Source organism: Hemitrygon akajei, chromosome 17 (genome assembly GCF_048418815.1).
Source record: "Hemitrygon akajei chromosome 17, sHemAka1.3, whole genome shotgun sequence".
Taxonomy (NCBI): domain Eukaryota; kingdom Metazoa; phylum Chordata; class Chondrichthyes; order Myliobatiformes; family Dasyatidae; genus Hemitrygon; species Hemitrygon akajei.
Window position 1 is genome coordinate 27,094,715 of NC_133140.1, and position 19,704 is coordinate 27,114,418.

Sequence of the window (19,704 nt, forward strand, 5' to 3'; positions counted from 1 at the left end):
TCAACTGCCCTAACTGCTGCCTCCATTACCTACTGCTAAGGTAATTAAATTAATTATAGGAACTTACCTGGCCTTACCTCACTTGGAGTGAAGCTCGTCCTCAGCCTCTGCTGGCTTTTTAAATTCTCCCGCTGCCTGACTTCCATGCGCTTGCGCAGTCGTGCCCTGTTCAAACGTCTCCTCTAACCTGTTCAGCCAAAGCCTTCCCACCCTGACTCAGTCCACTCCGACGATGGCCGCTGTATATGGTGGTCTTTTTTTTTAACCTTTGGCATGCTACATCACGCGCTTGCGCAGTCTAGCCTCTTTTCCCCGATCAGTTTAAAAAAAGCTTCTCTCTGAGATGCCTTTACTTCTTCCCTCTCCGCCTCTTGCTTCGATTTAAAAGACCGTTGAAAAATTTCTCTCCTTTTTAAACTTTTGGTGCGCTATGTCACGCGCCTGTGCAGTCTAGCCTCTTTTCCCCGATCAGTTTTTTAAAAAACAGCTTCTCTCTGAGATGCCTTTACTAGGAGGGATCTTCTTTCCACACCGTGAAATCCACAAACTGACATGGTGCTCACCCATTGGACAAGAACCAGAGTGACTGTTTAATCAGCCATGGTATGTGGAGAGGACCATATACAGGAAATGATCACCACCTTGTAGCAGTGATAAGACTCCAGCAGAAAAGCACTGGGGCCAGAACACATGTACAAAGATGTTTTGATGTTTAAAGTTCTAGAACACCAGTGTAAAATCTGCTTTCATCATTCAGCTTAACAACAGATTCCAGGCCTTGCAAGACTTGGCAAAGATGTCTCAGTAGACAGGATCAACACAATGTGGAAACAGATTGCCTTAGTCTTTAAGGAGAGCAGCGCTGCTTCTCTAGGATATAGAGCTGGAAAGATACAATAGGAAGCCTGGACAACCGCCTTAGAAGAAAGATGGAAAGTGTTAGATACAGTCAGAACAAATTAAGGAGAAACTGCAACTTGCGTATACTGAAGCTAGCAAGAAAGCAATGAGACTCATAAGACAGGATAAGAGAGTCTACATGGAAGACCTTGCAGAAGAGACCAAAGCAGCAGCCAATCGAAGTGATCCGGGAAATAGATACAAGATTTCAAAATTGGTACGCAGAAAGCTCCAGGCCAGATCCAGTTGTCCCGTTACAGATGAGAATGGTCTGCTCTTGACAACTGATAGAGCAAGAAGCATGATAGACGGAGTATTTCAGAGAATTACTAAATAGACCACCACCAAATGAAGAACTTGACATACAAGAACCAGCAGATGACCTCAACATCAACACAGATTCATCCAAGAAAGAAGAGATTGATACTGTGATGAAATCATTAAAGAACAGCAAAGCTCCAGGACATGACAATTTAAATGCTAAACTGTTCAAAGCTGAACCAAATGTTGTAGCAGCCATCCTGCAACTACTGCTTACTATAATCTGGGAATAGGAACAAGTATTCAAGAATTGGACAAAGGGAGTTATTATTAGCATCCCCAAGAGAAGAGGGAGGTGACGATGAGGAAGGGATGGATGCTTGGAGTACAGGAGACCCCGGGGGATGTACCTCTTGAAAATAGGTTCACCCTCTTGGAAGCTGTCGGGACAGAAGACACTGCCGGTCTGAGAGGCGGACAGGTCTGCGAGTCAAAGACTGGCGCTGAAGCAAAGCCGAGGAGACAGATGTCAGGCAGAGCCATGGTAGTAGGGGACTCCATAGCGAGAGGTACAGAAAGGGGTTTCTGCGGCAACAGACGGGAGTTAAGGATGGTGTGTTGCCTCCCTGGTGCCAGGATCCAGGACATCACGGACCGATTGCAGGGCATCCTCAAGGGTGAAGGTGAACAGCCGGAAGTAGTGGTGCATGTTGATACAAATGATGTCGGGAAGAAGAGGAAAGAAATTCTGCAGTGTGACTTCAGAGAACTTGGAAGAAAGCTGAAAAGCAGGACCTCCAGGGTGATTATCTCCGGTTTGCTTCCAGTTCCTTGTGCTGGTGAGGGCAGGAACAGGGAGATAGGGGATCTGAATGTGTGGCTGAGGAGCTGATGCGGGAAGCAGGGGTTTAGATTCTTAGACCACTGGAATCTGTTTTGGAGTAAGGATGAATTGTACAAAGGAGACGGGTTGCACCGTAACAGGTGGGGGACCAGCATTCTGGCAGGCAGGTTTGCCACTGCTACACGGGTTGTGTTTAAACTAAGTAGTGGGGGGGGAGGGGGAGGAGACAAACTGGAAATATAAGGATGGAGTTAAAGGGAAAGAGAGAATAAGAAAAGTTAAGAAAGGCAACAGAAGTAACAGGGCAGAAATCTCAGAAAGGGATTGGAGAGTATGGCCAATTACAATAGGAATCGATGTGAAAGGTGAGAGGAGTAATGGATTAAAGATTTATATATGAATGCACGAAGTATAAGAAATAAAGTGGATGAGCTTGCGGCTCAGTTGGAAATTGGCAAGTATGATGTTGTAGGAATAACAAAGACATGGCTGCAAGAGGACCAGGGCTGGGAAATGAATATTCAAGGATATATGTCCTATTGAAAGGACAGACAGGTGATCAGAGGGGGTGGGATGGCTCTGTTGGTGAGGAATGAAATTCAGTCCCTTGCGAGGGGTGACATAGAATCAGGAGATGTAGAATCTGTATGGATAGAACTGAGAAATTGTAAGGGTAGAAAGACCCTAATGGGAGTTATCTACAGGCCCCCAAACAGTAGCCTGGATATAGGGTGCAAGTTGAATCAAGAGTTAAAATTGGCATGTCGCAAAGGTAATGCTATGGTTGTTATGGGGGATTTCAACATGCAGATGGACTGGGAAAATCAGGTTGGTACTGGACCCCAAGAAAGGGAGGTTTGTGGAGTGCCTTCGAGATGGATTCTTAGAGCAGCTTGTACTGGAGCCTAAACACAAAGTACACTGCAGATGCTGTGGTCAAATCAACACATACAAACAGGCTGGAGGAACTCAGCAGGTCGGGTAGCATCCGTTGAAACGAGCAGTCAACGTTTCGGGTTGAGTTGTACTGGAGCCTACCAGGGAGAAGGCAATTCTGGATTTAGTGTTGTGTAAAGAACCAGATTTGATAAGGGAACTTGAGGTAAAGGAGCCATTAGGAGGTAGTGACAATAATATGATAAGTTTTAACCTGCAATTTGAGAGGGAGAGGGAATATCGGAAGTGTCAGTATTACAGTTGAACAAAGGGGACTATGGAGCCATGAGGGTGGATCTGGCCAAAGTTGACTGGAAAGATACCCTAGCAGGGATGACAGTGGAAGAATAATGGCAGGTATTTCTGGGAACAATACAGAAGGTGCAGGATCAGTTCATTCCAAAGAGGAAGAAAGACTCTAAGGGGAGTAAGGGGTGACCGTGACTGACAAGAGAAGTCAAGGATAGTATAAAAATAAAAGAGAAGTATAACATAGCAAAGGTGAGCGGGAAGTCAGAGGATTGGGAAACTTTTAAAGAGCAACAGAAGATAACTAAAAAGGCAAACTAAAAGATGACTAAAAAGGCATATGCGATTAAATGAGTTCACTTTATAGATCTTACTGGAACTATGTACTTAATAGAGATACAATATAAAAGGAAAAGTAAAAGGTGCCAAACTTATCAGAGTTCAAACCACTTTGTGTATAACCGTTGGAGCTCAATTAACGAAGTCTTCTGGCCACCATTCAATCCCCTCAGACCTCCTCGACTCGTAGCTCAGGACCACCCGAAGTGATCAACCAAGCACCTCTGGCACGTCTGTCTTCGTCTGCTGTCTTCGCTGAAAACCCTGGCCTCGGACCCCCACTCGGGGTCTGTTCCGTCGCGTAGCTTACAGCATCGCGTCCTCTCTCTCTCACCCCCTCGTGCCGATTCCCCAAAAACCCACCAACAATAGCTTACAGACCCAAAAGAGAGAATGACATCTATCCCAATTGTTTAACAAAGGAATACAATACCCATTATCAGCAATCATAACCCAAACAAGCTTTGAGAGAAAACACCCTCTCACCAGTTAGCATAACAGAGAAGCATTTTTACTTTTAACAAGCAAAGAAGCCATTTTGATTAACACACGCAGTAGCATAAAGAGGAAAAAACCCTTACACACACTTATTTTATTTAAGTTGATATTCATTTGTCATTCCTCAGCCCATTCCCCTAACTGATCTAGATCTCTTTGCTTCACTATCAATAAGCTCCTCAATTTAGTGTCAGAAGCAAACTTGCTAATTGTCCCATATACATTCATATCCAAATAACTTACATGAACAAAAGTGGCCCCAACACTGACCTCCATAAGCCTCCAGTCAGAGAATCCAAGTTCAACCATCATTCTTGGCCTGCTATTATTGACCAATCCTGAATCCACCTCACTAGTCTCCTGTATAGTCCCATGCAACCTAACCTTCCATATCAGTCCATGCGGGACTTTGTCATAGGCCTTACTAAAGTCCATATGTACAACATTTATTGCCCTACCTTTCATTTATTCCCTTAGACAACTCTTCAAAAATCTTCAATTGAACCAAAGTTGTTAAAGTATATTTCAGGTTATCTATTAGTCCACCCTGAATGTTTTATTCTTAACCATTGTGTACATAATTCAATAACCAGCTGCAATTCAGAGGTTTGCTTGTGAACTTCATTATTTATCATACTGCTGTATTCAAAATGCTCCTTGCTTAATAATGCTTGAAATTAGTAAACTTACAGTATTGCAGTTTATATGTGCAATGCTGCTCTGCAGGTGCCCATTTCAGATATGAAAATTCATAATTCCTATCCAAGCATTTTGGAGTAAATGAATATGTTCAAAATTAGGGAGCAGAGGAAACACTGTGTGGATCAGGCATCATCTGTCACCAGTAGGGGTGAAATTGATATTTTAGGTGTATGGTCATTAATAATTTCTGATAAAAGATCGTTGATGTTGGGTCTACTTCTCCACAGATATTGCCTGATCTGCTGAACTACAACTTTTTCTGTTTTTGATACAAATTTCTAGCATTTGCAGTTTTCCTGTTTGTTACCTCATTCTCTTTATTCAAATGGATATATGAGATGTATCACGCAGAATGTCACGTTGCAATACCTTATAATTTTTCTCTGTTTTCATATGTTGGATCATACCTGATTTGTTTATCCAAAGCTACAGCCGAGTCCATTACAGTGGCAGGAATACATCTGGGAAAAGCGAGTCATTCAGATCATTTTACTTTAGAGATTAAATTATGCTACCTAAATGTAAAATAATCATAAGTTATGATGAGTATAACTGCAACAATATGAAGGCTGATATGTATTCCTCTTTTCTCCTATACTTCTTTCTGTTTGAAAAATGCTGATAACTGCTGATGGTTCTGAAAATGGACCAACCAACATATACTCCTTTAATTGGCAGGAAGTCTAATGATGTACCACCATCAGAGAAGGTCTTTTAAAATGTACCAAGGTGGGAGGTCGTCATTGGAAAGGTGTCATTACACCTCAACTTGAATTCTGCAAAGAACATGATCTTTTGTGTTTGCAGTTATCCATAGTTTGTGAATTGGAAGCATTTGGATTTTCTGAGGGAGATAGGGTGAGGCATTATGATAGCTGATTCATCATTTCTGAACATGGGGTCTTTATTGGCAATTTGACGGGAAAGGGAGTGACAGAATTAACTCCCAGTGAATTCACAGATTGGAAGGATTGGCAAAAGATTTGGACAGAATGGATAAATGTTGTGCCCATAGGAAATGATCAAGCTGTACCCAGACTGAATCTTCAAAATATTTCTAAGGGTGTACAGAGTGAAACTAGATATATCCATGATGGAGTCAATCAAGGAAGAGTGACAGGAGAGTAGGAAGGGCAAAATTTGGATAGGGATTTGGGACAGAGCACCCAGGCTCTGGAAGTGCTGTTGGTGAAGAGAGGGATTGGGAATGATAAGAGACACACTGATATCAGAGTTGAGTCTAGTTGAGGATAATGAGAGAAGTATAAAAGAGATCTAGATTTTCACTTCTCAGAACTGATAAAGATAACTAGACAGACATAAGTCAACTGTGATACATCACAAAGGCATGGCAGTATTATCCTTGAAGAGGCCAGGAAGATGGTTTTCTGAAAGTAAGCCAAGAAAATTTGGCAAATGTTGGTGAGCATTATGTCTGATTTTAGAGTTGTTGATGGTAATGGCAAAAAGTAGAAAAATACACTCCATCCTTGCCAGAACTGGCACAGAGTTCATAAGTGTTTGGCAGTTACCCAAGTTCTCTCTCCTGTGCTGAATTCCATGAGGAGCCTATTGTCACAACCCTGTTAGCTGACTAGTGACAAATTGTTAATCATAGCTTCCAGATTTCTGCTTTCACAAAAGCATAAATGGAAATCCTTAAATTGCTATTTTCTGTGGGGTCACGTTTTCACTACCATTTCAATACCTGATCAACACCTCCATCCATTAACCCACCCAGCGACCCCACCACCTCTCCATCCACATCAGTCACTCCGCTCTACAGCCCCTCATACCCTTAATCCCCTTTGTGCACTTCCACTTTATGCTTACACTTCACACCCCATAACTACAGTTATTGTCCTACAGTGTTTTCATCTGCCCTACTGCCACTTTGGAGAGTTCCTCTTGCCAGGAGTCACTACTGGGTGTTTTTTATAGACCACCCAATAGTAACAGGGACATCGAGGAACAGATAGGGAGACAGATTCTGGAAGGGTGTAATTATAACAGGGTGGTTGTGGTGGGAGATTTTAATCTCTCAAAAGTGGATTGGCATGTCCCTAGGGCGAGAGGTTTAGATGAGGTGGAGTTTGTTAGGTGTGTTCAAGAAGGTGTCTTGACACAATATGTAGATAAGCCTACAAGAGGAAAAGCTGTACTTGATCTGGTATTGGGAAATGAACCTGGTCAGCTGTCAGATTTCTCGGTGGGAGAGCATTTTGGAGAGAGTGATCACAACCTGTCTCCTTTACCATAGCATTGGAGAGGGATAGGAACAGACAAGAAAGCGTTTAATTGGAGTAAGGGGAAATATGAGGCTATCAGGCAGGAGCTTGGAAGCATAAATTGGAAACAGATGTTCTCAGGGAAATGTACGGAAGAAATTTGGCAAATGTTCAGGGGATATTTGCGTGGAGCTCTACATAGGTACGTTCCAATGAGACAGGGAAAGGATGGTAGGGTACAGGAACCGTGGTATACAAAGGCTGTTGTAAATCTAGTCAACAAAAAAAGAGCTTACAAAAGGTTCAAAAAGCTAGATAATGATAGAGAGCTAGAAGATTATAAGGCTAGCAGGAAGGAGCTCAAGAAAGAAATTAGGAGAGCCAGAAGAGACCATGAGAAGCCCGTGGTGAGCAGGATTAAGGAAAACCCCAAGGCATTCTACAAGTTTGTGAAGAGCAAGAGGATAAGACGTGAGAGAATAGGACCAATCAAGTGTGACAGTGGAAAAGTGTGTATGGAACCGGAGGATATAGCAGAGGTACTTAATGAATACTTTGCTTCAGTATTCACTGTGGAAAAGGATCGTGGCGATTGTAGGGATGACTTACAGTGGATTGAAAAGCTTGAGCATGTAGATATTAAGAAAGAGGATGTGCAGGAGCTTTTGGAAAGCATTGAGTTGGATAAGTCACTGGGACCGGACGAGATGTACCTCAGCTACTTGGGAGGCGAGGGAGGAGATTGCTGAACCTCTGGCAATGATCTTTGCATCATCAATGGGGACGGGAGAGGTTCTGGAAGATTGGAGGGTTGCAGTTGTTGTTTTATTATTCAAGAAAGGGAGTAGAGATAGCCCAGGAAATTATGGACCAGTGAGTCTTACCTCAGTGGTTGGTAAGTTGATGGAGAAGATCCTGAGAGACAGGATTTATGAACATTTGGAGAGGCATAATATGATTAGGAGTAGTCGGCATGGCTTTGTGAAAGGCAGATCATGCCTTGCGAGCCTGATTGAATTTTTTGAAAATGTGACTAAACACATTGATGATGGTAGAGCAGTAGATGTAGAGTATATGGATTTCAGCAAGGCATTTGATAAGGTACTCCCTGAAAGGCTTATTGAGAAAGTAAGGAGGCATGGGATCCAAGGGGAAATTGCTTTGTGGATCCAGAACTGGCTTGCCCACAGAAGGCAAAGGGTGGTTGTAGATGGGTCATATTCTGCATGGAAGTCGGTCATCAGTGGTGTGCCTCAGGGATCTGTTCTGGGACCACTACTCTTTGTGATTTTTATATCTGACCTGGATGAAGAAGTGGAGGGATGGGTTAGTAAATTTGCTGATGACACAAAGGTTGGTGGTGTTGTGGATTGTGTAGAGAGCTGTCAGAGGTAACAGTGGGACATTGATAGGATGCAAAAATGGGCTGAGAAGTGGCAGATGGAGTTCAACCCAGATAAGTGAGAGGTGGTTCATTTTGGTAGGTCATATACTATATGATGACAGAATATAGTATTTAATGGTAAGACTCTTGGCAATGTGGAGGATCAGAGGGATCTTGGAGTCTGAGTCCATAGGACACTCAAGGCTTGCTGTGCAGGTTGACTCTATGGTTAAGAAAGCATACCGTACATTGGCCTTCATCAATCGTGGAACTGAGTTTAGGAGTCGAGAGGTAATATTGCAGCTATATAGGACCCTGGTCAGACCCCACTTGGAGTACTGTGCTCAGTTCTGGTCACCTCACTATAGAAAGGATGTGGAAACCATAGAAAGGGTGCAGAGGAGACTTAAAAGGATGTTGCCTGGATTGGAGAGCATGCCTTATGAGAGTAGTTTGAGTGAAATCTGCCTTTTTTCCTTGGAGTAACGGAGGATGAGAGGTGACCTGTAAGAGGTGTATAAGATGATGAGAGGCATTGATCATGTGGATAGTCAGAGGCTTTTTTCCCAGGGTTGAAATGGCTAGCACGAGAGAGCACAGTCTTAAGGTGCCGGGAAGTAGGTACAGAGGAGATATCGGGTAAGTTTTTTACGCAGAGAATGGTGAGTGCGTGGAATGGGCTGCTGGTGATGGTGGTGGAGGCGGATACAATAGGGTCTTTTAAGAGACTCTTGGACAGGTATATGGAACTCAGAAAAATAGAGGGCTGTGGGTAACCCTAGGTAATTTCTCAGGTAAGGAATTGTTCAGCACAGCTTTGTGGGCCAAAGGGCCTGTATTGTGCTGTAGGTTTTCTATGTTTCTGTGTTTAACACTTTATCATTTCCTGTCAGACATTTTAGGTTCAAATACTTTTGTACCTAGCTTCACTTATGTACATACAATCAGTATATATGTAAGCTAATCTATGTATATACAGCCACACTCAACAGTTACTTGTACTTTTCCGTGTGGCTGTATGTACAGAAGATTGCTTTTATATTTATTGTGTGTTTTTATGCTGCAACGGTCTGGAGTCAATTTTGTCTTCTTTACACTAATGAACTGAAGGTTGACAATAAACAAGGTTGAATCTTGAATTAATCTACAAATCAGGCTCAGTAAATCCTCTAAAACTCCTTGATAAGTAATAGCTACAAATTTAGGAGACTGCAGTAGAACAGCTTCGGTTTAAGATGGCACTTCTTTCTGGTTTGAGAGACAACTTCTTGGTGGCTAATGAAACAAAACAAGCAATTAAATACTTCATTATTAACACTTTATCTGGTAAGCAATCGCGCAAACAGGCTTCCCTGTTGGAGTTGAGCAAAATCTCCCGTATGATCTAGCATTTTTGTGGTGTGACTGGAGTCTCGCTGGGGCACGGTGTTTGCAGTATGTCCAGACTGGGGTCGCTGGAGTGGACTTGTAGGCAGTTCGATGCATTGGAGGTGAGGCATGGAAAGATCTGAGGTTTGATCGATGTAAGAGAAGAGTCAAATTGGAATGATTAGATTCTGGTGTATTGAGGTGATGGAGTGCGAGCCCAAGGGTGAGGAACGACATAAGGTTTGGAGAATTTAAGTGCTGGGCAAGATTGAAATGACTGAGGCCTTCTGAATCGGCTTCTGTAGACTTTGAATCAGCTGCAGTAATGCCTAGCATTATAAATTCAGTTCTGACTGCTTTATTGTTTACCCAACTTATTTTCTTTTCTCTCTGCACATTGGTGTTTGACTGTCTTCACTTGCTTTTAATGCATTCTATTGAGGTTCTTTGTTTCATTGCTGCCTACGAGAAAATGAATCTCAAGGTTGGATAAAGTATCCATACTTTGTACTTTGAACTTTGGATGTATATTTTCTGTAAGTAGAGCAAGACAGGGTTGGGTTGAAATGGAAAGAACAATACTAATCTAAAAACTATAAGGAAGATTCATACAAACTTATCTCTTCATTACATGAAATCAGATTCAGGTTACTAGTTATTGTGTCAATGGTTTGAAGGAATAGTGGTTAAATACAATTTTTTCCTTCATGACTTGTGTTTCCTTCATCTTGTGTTTTCAAAGTTTTTCTTAAAAATTTATGCTGCTGCTTTCAAAGTAATCCATTGGTATATTTCATTCTGACATTACCCACAATTCACAGTGACCATTTCCCCACCAGAAGAGGTGTCAAATACTGACAATTACTATAATACCAGTTTAACCTGATGCTGTGAAATCTGTCTTGGAACAACACATACAGGAACCTAATATACAGTATGAGAATTTGCAGTTTATTTTCCATTGCAGCATTATGCGGAAAGCCATTGGGTGAAGTATGTAAAATAATTATCCAGTTGTGATAAAACCTCTGTGTTGTTGCATGAAATTGGGTTTTAAAACCACTCCTTCTTATCAACTTCCCAGGTGGCAATGACAGATATGAAGTTTATATATTGTGCAAAAGTTTAAAGAAAAATCTGAAGACATTTGTTCTACACCTTATGTGAATTCATTTACTATTTTTTCCCCTCACTTCAGCTGTATAGACTCGTGGTTTGAAGTGAACAGATCATGCCCAGAACACCCTTCCGATTGACCTCTCCTGGCCTGCAGCTGCTTACAGCCTTCTGTTAAAGGTAAGTGGAAAGTAATAAACTATTATGAAACATCACAAAGACATGCTGGCCAGGTAAATATGGGAGGATGGTTTTTTGAAAAAACTTGGCTTGTGAAGCATTATATTTAATTTTACAGTGGGGAAAATTCAAACACATTTCATCCATATATTGAAGTGTGCTTATTATGTTTCTCCACATAGGTAATCTACACATAGGACCTATCTACATAAGTGTAGATACACCTATCTACACATAATCTACACATAGGCTTACAGAATATTCCATTTAGTGGCTAGACAATTCTGTTATTCTGGCTCAGTGTCACCAAGCATTGGACTCTCAAAGGTGGTAGGGTGAAGAGGCTCACTGTAACTGCCTGCTGGAAAGATACGTGACAGTGGCTCTAGAGGAACACACACAAAATGCTGGAGGAACTCAGCTGGTGAGGCAGCATCTATGGAAAGGACTAACCAGTTGATGTTTAAGGCCAAAACTCTTCATTTGGTCCCCTCAATAGAAGCTGCCTAACTTGCTGAATTTCTCTAGCATTTGTGTATGTTGCTCTGGATTTTTATCATCTGCAGAATCTCTTATGTTTATGCCAATAGCTCTGCCTGCTCCTCTTGCAGGGTCTTGTCAAAAAATTCCTTATTGACTCCTCGGGCTCCATAGATGCTGTCTGACCCGCTGAATTCCTCTACCAGTCTGTATTTTTGCTCCAGATTACAGGGTCTGCTGGGTCTTGGGTTTGGTCTCCTCCGTCAGTCTTTGTTTGTCCCTGCACTTTACATTTAGCCTGGAACAAGTCAGGTGAGACTTGAATGTTGTTGATGTAGAGAAAAATAATTTACAATTAATATGCAGTGCCACAAGATTAACACGAGTAAAGGGTGTGTAGAGTGCCTGGCTACAGACCTACATACATATCTATTTATCTAGCTGGCCTATGTGTAAAAGCAACATTTACATATTTATAGTGGATTGTCAAATTGGTTTCATGTCATTGAGCTCATTCTGGGAAAATTCTTTTATTATTGAATTTCTTTGTTACTATGGAATATGTTTGATGATGAGTTACAACATATGCTAGAAAGCATTTGTAACTTTTCCAATCTGGCTATAGGGTTTGTCTGTTGGTCAGAGAGAGAAGACAGTCCACAGAGGATACTGAAAGTGTTTGCAGAGATAGTTAGGCTCAAAATAGCAACAAAGTGGTTAGTGTAAAGTGGCTGTATTTAATGACATAGGGCCTTGCACTTAGAGGCGTAGAGTAAACCATTGATCTAACCAAATGTTGGATCATTTTTATTACACAGTTGCCTACTGTTGAACTTGCTCTGGAAGACAATCGTGAAAGGCTCATAACATGTCACTGGAGCTAAGAGAAAACAGATGTATTGTTCAGCAGATATTATGAGGAAAATAATGATGTTAATGAAGATGCAAAATATTTGAATTAAAACTTTGTTAGAAGGCAGTAAATCTAATGAACATTTATATGTACTGTTTTGATCATATATTATGTATTTGATGTTTTACCACCTGTAAAGGTGACATTCTCAGTGCACAGTGCTTGCGTTTATATAGACCATCATTTGCTTGTCTTGGTTCTGATTGGCTACCCCTTCAGTCGACCTTTGAATTCTATTATCTCACATTTATTTGATTCTTGAAGATTCAAGAATGGCGTTTATTTCAATATGTTTGTTTACAGAGTTATCAGGAGAGAACCACGCTCCTAAAAATTCTCGTGCCTGCTTTGTGTTTGCCTACGGCAGAACCTCCATAGTGTCCCAGTTAAAGTAGTGTCTTTCCCGATCCTAATGTACTGAGATCAGAGACAGTGAATCATTTCTCTGTACCACCAGTTAAATGTGAGCACTCCCAAAGAAAAACACCAGCAATGCACACTGAGGATGTCACCTCAACTGCTGGTAAAATGTCTGCAAGCGAATTGCCAAGCTTGGCGAACAATGCAACATCAAGCTCTGCAACCCGAGCTACCAATATTCACCACCACCCTATATATTGTGTATATTGGGCAGGTGAAGTGAATGCTGTATCATCATTACTGGCATTCTTAAATAATAACTGCTGAAGCTGTGAGTTTTGGTAGCACTGTCCCAATTTCAATTAAGTGCCTCCCTTCAATATTTCACAGGATGTGATAATCAATGTGGCTGTACTAAAATAAATAGATTGATACTTTATTGATCCCAAGGGAAATTATAGTGTCACAATAGCATTGCAAGTGCACAGATATAAATACTAGAAGATACGTAAAAAGAATAAAAAATAAGTTACCACAAGCAGTCTCACAGAAAGGGGTCATCATTTCCCTGGCTAAAGGTTGACTCATTATTGAGGCTAAGGGTAAGAATGACCTCCTTGTGAGGAGCAGGTTGTGCCACAAGCCTGATTATATTCTTCAAGGTTGTGACAAAGCAAATTGATGAAGGTAGAGCAGTGTATGTCGATTTTAGAAAAGCATTTGACAAGGTTCCTTATGGTAGGCTCATTCAGAAAGTCCGGCATGGGATCCAGGGAAACTTGGCTGCATGGATTCAGAATCATCTTGTCCACAGAAAACAGAAAGTGCATATTCTACCTGGAGGTCAGTGTTGTGTGGTGTTCTGCAAGGATTTGTTTTGGGACCCCTTCTCTTTGTGATTTTTATAAATGACTTGGATGAGAAAGTGGTAGGTTGTGTTAATAAGTGTGCATGTGACATAAAGGTTGGTGGTGTTGGGAATAGTGTAAAAGGTTGTTGTAGGCTACAATAAAACAATTGATAGAATGTAGTCCTGGGTTGAGGACTTGCAAATAGAGTTCAATCTCAAAAAGTATGAAGTGATACACTTTGGAAGGTCCAACTTGAAGGCATAGTAGAGGGTTAATAGCAGAATTCTTAACTGTGTGTAGGATTAGTGGGATCTTGAGGTCCATGTCCCCAGATGCCTTAATGTTGCCGGTTCAAGTTGACAGGATGATTAAAAAGGCATATGGTATGTTGGCCTTCATTAAGTCATGGGATTGAATTCAAGAGCTCAGGTAATGTTGGAGCTCTATAAATCTCAAGTTAGACCACACTTGGAGCGTCATTTTCAGTTCTGGTCGCCACATTTTGAAAAGGATGTGGAAGTTTTAGAGCAGGTGCAGAGGAGATTTACTAGGATGCTACCCGGATTAGCGAGTATGTCTTTTCTGGGAAGGTTGAGTGACCTAGGCCTTCCCTCTTTGGAGTGAAGGAGGACCTGATAGAAGTGTATAAGATGCTAAGAAGAGTGGATAGAGTGGATTTTTTCTGAGGATAGAAATGGCTAATTCGAGAGGACATAATTTTGAGGTAATTGGGGGGATTTGGGAGGATATCAGAGAATAAACAGAGTGACATTTGTTCAGTTTCTTTCTTTGTAGTTCCAATTTGACTTGCTCAGCATTTTCAGTTTTCAGCTTTAAGAATGGGGTTAAAAATTTGTACTGCAGGTGCAGCCAAAATAAAATTAAATTGAAAGATACAAGTAAACCACCTTGTTATGTAGCAGCTATAAGAAACAAAGCTGTCCCACTCTTAAACTGCTTCCTTGGTCCAGTTTGTCATCAGAACAACAGATTTCATAACAATGTTCACCTCAAACAAAATTGTACATGGGCTTTATTGACACGTGATGGACATGATTTTCGCCATAGGGGATTGTTCTTTAGTCTATATCTTGTTTTCCTTTGATCACTTCATTCCGAGCAAAACTGAGTGAAATATTAAATGGTAACCGCTTAAACTCACATTCCCTGTGAAACACAAATGTATAGATATTGGAAAGTCAGGCACCATATTTAATGCACTATGCAGTTCAGTGTTAGTGAAAAATAAATATGTTGGGCTTGTATAGCTGCAGAGTACATAGTTTTATTTTTGGCATTCCATGCATCACACACATAAGACACAATGGGGCCAGGACTTGCACAGTTATTTTGCATGGTGTGTAAAAAACGCTTGGATACCACTTCTAGAATACTTTTTCCATAAATGCATGGATCATGGATAACGTGGGCTAGTCATGCAGATGCATGCCTTCTTTAGCCTGTTTAAACCTGCTTCAGTATTAGTTAAAGCAGTCCCCAATGTTGGGAAACTGTCATCAAAAGGCCCATTTAAATTGCATTTTTATACCACTTCCTTGGACTCTATCATGTATCAATATTCATCCCTCTTTTTTTCCCTCCCTGCACTTAGCCTTTATCCACATTGATCTCCCCCTCTCTTTTATCTCCTGGAGCTCAGGTTCTCTCAATGTAGATTTGAGTCCCACACACTGAATTTTCAGCTGTGATACTATGAGCAAATTTTAGTTGACTTGCTCAGTAATTTATTGTGCCACTCTGGAACAACCCCACAGGTTTCTCAGGACACTGATGTACTCTGGTAACATGCGTTCTTGTTACATCCATTTTGTACTCAGAAAACCAAGCATCAGATTGTCTCTACTCTCCCCTCCACCCCAGCCCACTTTTTCACTGTTCTCTCCACTGGTCAGTGAAGGACCCACAACATTGCAAGTGCAAAATGTTGTGAAGAAAACAATTACTAACCACAACTTTGCAAAAGCTGCTAATGTTTGCTGAAGCAACAAAGAAAACTGCAGATTGAAAGATAAAGGCACTGTATCTGAAGCTTGCAATTAGCTTCATTGGAACTGTATATGATTAAAATCAAGAAGATCAGTGGGGGAACAGATGGAAGAATTGAAGTTGTGAGAGATGGAATAACACTTATAGGCAGAAGTGGTCATTTAATCTGTTAAATAGAAGAAAATTTATCTGAGAAACAAGTACACTATACTGTAAATAAGAATCAACAGCAATGTTTAGGATTGGACCTCAATATAAAAGCAGGCATGAGAGAGCGTTTGTGTGTAATGAAGCTGTATATTTTTTCTTCACTGTTTTTATTTTTATTTATTCTGATTGCTTTTTCATTTGAAATAACAATGAATCAGAATCAGGTTTATTATCACTGGTACGTGACATGAACCTTGTTAACTGAGCAGTATCAGTTCAATGCAATATATAATCTAGCAGAGAGAAAAAATAATAATTAATAAAATAAAAATAATAAATAAACAAGTAAATTACATATTTTGAATAGATTAAAAAATGTGCAAAATCAGAAATACTGTATTTTTTTTTAAAAGTGAGGTAGTGTCCAAAGATTCAACGTTCATTTAGGAATTGGATGGCAGAGGGGAAGAAGCTGTTGCTGAATCACTGAGTGTGTGCCTTCAGGCTTCTGTACCTCCTACCTGATGGTAACAGTGAGAAAAGGGCATGCCCTGGGTGCTGGAGTCCTTAATAATAGACGCTGCCTTTCTGAGACACCATTCTCTGAAGGTGTTCTAGGTACTTTGTAGGCTAGTACCCAAGATGAAGCTGACTAAATTTACAACCTTCTGCAGCTTCTATCGGTCCTGTGCAGTAGCCTCCACACCCCCCCCCCCCCCCCCGCGCCCATACCAGACAGTGATGCAGCCTGTCAGAATGCTCTCCACGGTACAACTATAGAAATTTTTGAATGTATTGTTGACATGCCAAATCTCTTCAAACTCTTAATAAAGTATAGCCGCTGTCTTGCCTTCTTTATAATTACATCGATATGTTGGAACCAGGTTAGATCCTCAGAGATCTTGACACCCAGGAACTTGAAGCTGCTCACTCTCACCACTTCTGATCCCTCCATGAGGATTGGTATGTGTTCCTTCGTCTTACCCTTCCTGAAGTCCACAATCAGCTCTTCCATCTTACTGACGTTGAGTGCCAGGTTGTTGCTGCCGCACCACTCCACTAGTTAGCATATCTCACTCCTGTATCTCTCGGCACCACCTGAGAGATACCAGTGGTTGTATTGTCTGCAAATTTATAGATGGTATTTGAGCTATGCCTAGCCACACAGTCCATGTGTATATAGAGAGTAGAGCAGTGGGCTAAGCATACACCCTTGAGGTGCGCTAGTGTTGATCGTCAGCAAGGAGGATACGTTATCACCAATCAGCACAGATTGTGGTCTTCTGGTTAGGAAATTGAGGATCCAATTGCAGAGGGAGGTACAGAGATCCAGGTTCTGCAACTTCTCAGTCAGGATTGTGGAAATGGTGGTATTAAATGCTGAACTGTAGTCAATGAATAGCATCTGACGTAGGTGTTTGTGTTGTCCAGGTGGTCTAAAGCCATGTGAAGAGCCATTGATATTGTGTCTGCCATTGACCTATTGTGGCAATAGGCAAATTGCAATGGGTCCAGGTCCTTGCTGAGGCAGGAGTTCAGTTTAGTCATGACCAACCTCTCAAAGCATTTCATCACTGTTGATGTGAGTACTACTGGGCAATAGTCATTAAGGCAGCTCACATTCTTCTTCTTAGGCACTGGTATAATTTTTGAAGCAAGTGAGAGGTTGAAAATGTCCTTGAATACTCCTGCTAGTTGGTTGACACAGGTTTTCAGAGCCAAACCAGGTACTCCATCAGGACCTTCCAACTTGCGAGGGTTCACTCCCTTTAAAGTCAGCCTAACATTGGCCTCTGAGACAGAGATAACAGGGTCATCAGGTGCAGCAGGGATCTTCACATCTGTAGTTGTGTTCTCTCTTTCAAAGTGGGCATAGAAGGCGCTGAGTTCTTCTGGTAGTGAAACATCGCTGCCATTCATGCTATTGGGTTTGGCTTTGTAGGAAATAGTGTCTTGCAGACCCTGCCAGAGTTGCCTTGCATCTGTGATATGTGATTTGCAACCTCAGGCATTAGTACAAGAATAGCTAAATGCAGAAATTGGGAAGCATCGGGTGAATATGTACTCCTCCAAAGACTGCACAAGAATTGTCTCTCAGTGGTATGCACATTGAGAGGTATGGAACTACTTGAAGTCACTGTACTTATTAGACAACCTCTTAGTGCAATAGGAAATGTTAGATCTTGTCAATTCAAATACAGGTGACTCCCATGTTGTTGGGTGAGGGTGGGGGTTCGTTTCTTAAAAAAACAGTTGGTAATAATGAAGCTGCGTCATCTGCACAAGGATGTTTATTTACTTCTGCATGGAGCTTCTGTAAGAACAAATTTTATTCTATCTCTAAAATGTTTATTCTGTCTCAAATTTCAGCTAGTGATTTGTGAATTCTGTAAGGCCAAATTTCCATTACCTGAATGACCATGACGCAGGGGTTGTCTGTATATGTACATTTTTAATGGTGTTATGTGAACATTTATTGCCTGTCAAGGTTTCTGGCATTGAAAACTAACTTCCACAGTTTACAATTAGTGTTCACTTATTACTTTATATATTTTTTTAAAATATAACTATAAACTAGCTAGTTTCTTTATTCTTATTGCCCTCTTTCTCAAACATATTTTCTCTCCTTTTATTATTTTTGCATTTGAAATTAATTTCAAAATTCAAGTTAACACTTTCTGATTCAAACATAACCAAACTCATTAATGATCTTTCAAGCTGATTGGCGAGATTAATAAACAGTTACAACCACAGAACTGTATAGCACAGGAACAGGTCCATGCCAGCCAATATGCTAAACTAAACCTATCTACCTGCACATGATCCATATCTCTCCATTCCCTATGCATTCATGAGCCTGTCTTAAATGTCTCTTAAACACCACTATTGTATCTGCTCGTCGCAGCATATTCCAGGCACTTAACCACTCTCTCTTATATCTTTGCCCTCCAGTGTTTGACATTTATACCATAGGAAAAATATCTGCCCTGTTATCTATTGGACAAGCACCCTTAACAGCATGTTGAACTTTATCATATTGTAAACGTGGATGAAATTGTAGATGGGTAGGTTTGTAAATTTATGGATGATACCAAGATTGGTGTGCCTCAGCAAGGACCTGGACCCATTGCAATTTGCCTATTGCCACAATAGGTCAATTGCAGACGCAATATCAATGGCTCTTCACACGGCTTTCGACCACCTGGACAACACAAACACCTATGTCAGGATGCTGTTCATCAATTATAGCTCAGCATTTAATACCATCATTCCCACAATCCTGATTGAGAAGTTGCAGATTCTGGGCCTCTGTACCTCCCTCTGCAATCCTTAAGAATTAAAAATATATGTGGACTAAGATGTTAACTGTCTTGTGTTGTCATCAGTGGGATCATCAGTTGATCTGCCACCTGTCTTCAGGAGTTTCGGCCCGCTTATGATCAAGACTCCCTCGAGGTGGTGGGCCAGCAGTGCTAAAGCACCACCTCCCACTGATGAGCTTAAAAACTTAGCATCGGCCTCTATCAGAGTTGTTGGTCGCTTCCATCCAACAGATAGTCTACTCTTCAGGTGTCTATGCAGCTACTGAAGAGTTTACAAAAGATGGTTATATTGTCCGACTGTCTGCCCCTCTGGACGTACTTAGTCCACACCCATGATGTACAGCCCTGCTGGTTGACTTGATCTCTCTTCTAGTAAAGTCAAGGTCACACAGCCACTTCTGGAAAGTGAACGCATTAAAGCCACGGCACCCTACTTCGAATGGATAGAATGAGACCTTCCACCCTCTTTCTCTGCACTCTGATCTTAATTCTGCATACTTGGTTAACTTGCGCTCATGGGCTTCATCGATGTTGTCTTCCCAGGGGACTGTGAGTTCACCAATAACCACTTCTCTACTGGTGTCAGACCAGACGATTATATCTGGGCACAATGTG

The 19,704-nt window shown here is 41.3% G+C and overlaps 1 protein-coding gene across 1 annotated transcript in view; it reads left to right on the forward strand.

The window, feature by feature from the left end:
* znrf1 (zinc and ring finger 1) overlaps positions 1-19,704 on the forward strand; it is a 249,110-nt gene that overhangs the window by 220,064 nt on the left and 9,342 nt on the right. Inside the window, exon 4 of the mRNA XM_073069807.1 lies at positions 10,908-11,005. Coding sequence (XP_072925908.1) covers positions 10,908-10,965 — 58 coding nt within the window. The 3' untranslated portion in view covers positions 10,966-11,005. The remainder of the gene's footprint in view (positions 1-10,907; positions 11,006-19,704) is intronic.